Here is a 4743-nt window from a genome sequence, read left to right as displayed (position 1 = left end):
CATTTGGCATTAATAGAATTTTTCCAGTTATAAAAATATTTCTTTTAGAACCTTCAACTTAAAGGGAAGCCTATTTACTAATATACAACACTTTCTTATGGGTTGAAGCAGGGATATACAAAGAACCTCAATTTTTTCATTTTATTACTTTCGGTAATGTCGATTTTATTTTTTTTAAATTTATACCAAATAAAAATATTTAATTACCACATTGAATAAAAATTTAAAAAAAAATAAAATTTTAACATTTTAAATAAAAGCAACATTCCGTAATTAGTAAATATACGATCGTAACTTTTGACTCGAACGATAAAAAATCACATTCCCACTTCACTCTGTAAGTAAGCTCTTTATTTGGCCGTTAAAAGTGAACGAAGGCCATTATATTTGTTTTTGTTATATGCTTCGACGTGATTCTTTGTAACAACTCAAAATCGGCACATCTAACTTATTTGACCAGACGCACGTCGTCGGGAATGTCGGAGTTTGAGGGAGAGGTATGTTTGGATGTGGTTGCTATTGCGTGCGATGGCCGTCGTGTTTCACTATTTTGCTCCCATTTTAGTTTTTGTCGCCTTCTGCCTTTGTCTGATGTATTTTTTTATTTAATTACGCCTTCACTTTCTCCGCTGATCTCAACTCTTACTCTAGTAGCTGCTATTCCTAGTGTCTGGTCTAGGTTATTTTATTTCATTTATCAAGTTAAAAATTGCAATAATGTAATTTCTAAGTATATCATAAGACTCTTATCAAAAGTGTACTCATTATTATTACCACATTGTACTCATTCAATGAGTACTCATTCAATGAGTAAATGTTAAAAAATAAATGAATTAAATAAATTATTCAACGTGCAACACATCATACATGAGATGTACTCATTCAATGAGTAAATGTTAAAAAATAAATGAATTAAATAAATTGTTCAACGTGCAACACATCATACATAAGAAACATGACATGGAACATGCACATTGCACACGTGTACTGTTTTATTTTGTTATGCTATTTGTTGTGTTTATTTGTTGTGTTTTAAGTTTTTCTCAGTTTTTTTTCATCCGTGATTAATTAATTAGGTTAGGTTGGTTAGAAGATTAGGCTTTTTTACACTGAAACATAAATATAGCTACTGTGTATTCTAAAATGGTATCTATCATTTTCTAATGTAAATGAGAGATTTGTTTTTGTTGGATAATTATAATTTAGTTATAAATTATCACTAATGTTCAGTTTTTATTTTTCTGTTTCGTGTTTTCCAAAAGCAAGCCTGCCTTCTATACGTATTGTTATCAGCTGTTCATTTGTTTTAAGAATAGGCACTATATTATATTATATTGAAATAAAAAGAAAGTGATAAAAAAATAACTTGTTTATTTTTGGCACAAATCTGAAGGCCACACCAGGTAAAGGCAAAACTCCGATAAGTTACCTGCAGGAGATATGCACGAAGAAAGGTCACACCCCGCAGTACGACCTGGTTGCCAATGAGGGTGCCGTTCATGAGCCTTTGTTTGTCTTTAAGGTCATTGCAGGAGATGTCACAGGAACTGGCAAAGGTGATAACCATTTTTTCACATAGCAGTAGTCGTGATAATTAAATATTTATTGAAATGAGCCAAAATGTTTTCAAAGGACCTAGCAAGAAGAAAGCCAAGCACAATGCTGCTATATCTGCTTTGAGTCAGTTGCTTGACTGCGCTGATGTCAATCAGTTGGCCTCCATCATTTCTAACATGTCCAACTGGTTTGTTTATAGCTGACTGATTTATCTACATGCACATGGGTCACACACGTACACACGCTTGTACACACTTTCATGAAACTTACACTCATACATAAATTCAACATCTGCATAAAAATAATGTCCAGAAACACATAAATTTTTTAATTTATATTCTAGGCAGAATTAATGTTTTACATTTCTTGACAAAATTCATCACCATTTAGTGACCAGCCACAATCCATTAAACCTCAAGTCCTCATTGACACTGGGGACAATGCCGAGGGGAATCCAGTAGGGGAACTTCAGGAAATGATGCAGAAGAAGATGTGGCCCCCTCCCGTTTATGAGTACACCAGCGAGCAGGGCCCTCCACATGCTAGGGAGTTCGTTTGCACTGTCAGTCTCTTCAATTTTACTGAACAAGGTTTGTGAGGTTTGTGGTTGTGTTGTTCTTAAATAATCGACAATGTGTTTACATTGAAAAACCTATTCGTGTCCTTTCGCTTCCCACATTACTCAAAATCATTGGTGTGTTTGTTGGAGTTCTTATTTAATAATTTTACTTCTCCAAAAGTATAGCATGCAACGTAATTGAATAAAAGATTTTAAAATTAATTTGTAAAAACGTTTTTAAAATGTAACCAGAAGTAAATTTTTATTCATCAATTCATCCCCTGGCTGGCAGCTGTTGGAAAATCAAAAAAGTTGGCTAAAAGAAATGCAGCTACCGTGATGCTGGAGAAAGTGCGACAGGGTCTCGTGAAGCCAGTAGAAAACTTTTCAACTTTTAAAATTGAAGATCAAGTTGGTCATTTGTTTGGTGATTGCGGAGTTGTTGCAATTTGTAGTGTTGTTGAGATACTAATACAGACATGGTTGGGTTGGGATACTAGAAAAGGTCTGTGTGTTGTTGAATATTGAGCATTTGGATGGGAGGTGTTGCGACATACTGTGATGGCTTTGAGAGTAGCATTTTACAGTCTCTGCAGATCGGTGGTTGATATTTGGTTTTGAACTGAGAGGATCCCAGACCAAACTGGCATACTCAATAATTGATCTGCCAATAGATTTGTAAACTTAAAAAAGTGTTTCCACCTCTTGACAAGATGAAGTGATTAAAAGGGCTCTGAAGATTATTATGTTTGGTAGATATTTTGTGATCTCATATTATGGCAAGAATCTTTGGTTAGTGTTCTAGAGGCAGTATTTGATAGTTTATCAGGACTTCTTTGGGATGATGTTGAGCTGTGTGTGGGGTGATGATTGTGGCAGTTGATTTGCTTGTGGAGATGCGTTAATGTCATCATCCAACTATTATTGTATTCCACCTCCGTCGACGAAATTATCATGCCAACATCATCATCACATCAACATCGGCTTCGCAACGTCGCCATCTTACGGACATCATCCCTTCATCATCATCCACCATTATCATCGCAAATCACTCACAGGATTTAGACCCACTCAACAAGAAATCACCACTTAATGACTCCTCAACAACATCGGCAGCAACAACATCAACAACAAAGGACGACAATTTTTCAAAAAGTGAGAACGCAACAGAAAAGAGGAAAACCAGCTCGATGTTCCTCAACACAAAAAAAAACAAACCAAGCACTGTCTTGGAGAACCTTTACAAATTACATTCAAGTTCTGATGAAAATCAAAATGGTGATTTTGATGATGAGGATATCAGTTTTGAGAATGATGGTGATGATGCAAGAGAGCTGATTGGAAACGGTGTCAAAGACCCATGCAGCATGCGAGCAACAACCATCCAGCCAGCCAGCAAGTTCAAGAACAAGTGGATGTCGTTGCTGTGTGACTTGTCAGTCGAACAAAAATTCCTCATCACATTTCATGATCTACCCTACACAACGGACAAAGGTAAGTCATTCCACATAGTTTTGTTCAGAGTGTCAGAGTTGGAGATTTCTGCCAGTCAGAATTTTTTGAAGGGCCAACTCCCACTCCAGAAATTAATATGAATTTGAAATTTTTTTGTTTTTTATTTTGAAAATATTTATTTAAGATGGTGTTTCTTAGAAGATAAGTACGTGTAGCGATGTGCAGTTAATTATCTTTAACTCTGAAAATAAATGCTAATAATGTGGATAAAATCACAAATTTTTTTCAATATGTTTTGAAAAATAAATATAAACTAGTTTTATATAAAAATAATTACATCGACTGATTTCAAATGTTTTTAAAGTATTTTTCATTAAATTCACTTTTAATATTTAATTAAAATTACAAGCGAAATTTGAAAAATTTTTCTAATATTTTTCACTCGACTGCAACACCCTGGTTTTATTATTTATTTTTTATTGGCCACCTTTGTTGAATAGATGGAATGAATGGTTTTCATTTTGTCAATTTTTGAGAGTTTCAAATAAGAGATTTATACATTTGTTGATGAAATAAGTTCGACGAGCTGTTCAAAAAGTATCTGTCTGATCAGATGGTGTCGACTAGAACAAAACACAAGATGGTTATCATCTTGTCATTAGAGGGTTGCTGAGAAGGGTTAAAGCAATGATTTTAATGAACTTTGGCACCTACCTATACCTCAATTTTTGAACTTTTAATTTTTCATGCTAATTTACTCTTTCAAGATAACAATTTCAAATTAAATTTGCAGGAATATACCAATGCATAGTGCACCTGTCAACAGTTCCTCCTGTGGTCTCGCATGGTTCTGGCTCCCTCAGATCAAAAGCTCGAGTACAAGCTGTCAAAAATTCATTAAATAACATTGTCACACTAACAAAAAAGATGTTTTGATTTGTTGTGCGGTTGTTGTTGCGTCTTTGTGTTGCTGTAATGTTGTGTGGTTGTATCATTCTGTTGTGTATTTGTGCTGTTGTTGTTGTATTGTATATTTGTGTTGTTGTTGTGTTGTATATTTGTGTTGTTGTTGTGTTGTATATTTGTGTTGTTGTTGTATTGTATATTTGTGTTGTTGCTGTGTTGTATCGTTTTGTTGTTCGTGTGCTACAATTCAATCAATTATTGTCTAG

General features: G+C 34.3%; 1 protein-coding gene across 1 annotated transcript in view; it reads left to right on the top strand.

Moving 5' to 3' along the window:
• Positions 1–365: 365 nt before the first annotated feature.
• The window catches only part of HELRODRAFT_102635 (hypothetical protein), a 7368-nt gene continuing 2990 nt past the window's right edge, over positions 366–4743 (top strand). Inside the window, exons 1-8 of the mRNA XM_009028318.1 lie at positions 366–497; positions 1394–1556; positions 1633–1742; positions 1946–2147; positions 2409–2525; positions 3173–3610; positions 4365–4616; positions 4692–4743. The exon at positions 4692–4743 is cut by the window's right edge and continues 207 nt beyond it. Coding sequence (XP_009026566.1) covers positions 477–497; positions 1394–1556; positions 1633–1742; positions 1946–2147; positions 2409–2525; positions 3173–3610; positions 4365–4507 — 1194 coding nt within the window. The 5' untranslated portion in view covers positions 366–476 and the 3' untranslated portion in view covers positions 4508–4616; positions 4692–4743. The remainder of the gene's footprint in view (positions 498–1393; positions 1557–1632; positions 1743–1945; positions 2148–2408; positions 2526–3172; positions 3611–4364; positions 4617–4691) is intronic.

Source organism: Helobdella robusta (genome assembly GCF_000326865.2).
Source record: "Helobdella robusta unplaced genomic scaffold HELROscaffold_54, whole genome shotgun sequence".
Lineage (NCBI taxonomy): Eukaryota > Metazoa > Annelida > Clitellata > Rhynchobdellida > Glossiphoniidae > Helobdella > Helobdella robusta.
The sequence above is the reverse complement of the archived record's forward strand: the minus strand, read 5'-3'. Positions and strand labels throughout refer to the sequence as shown.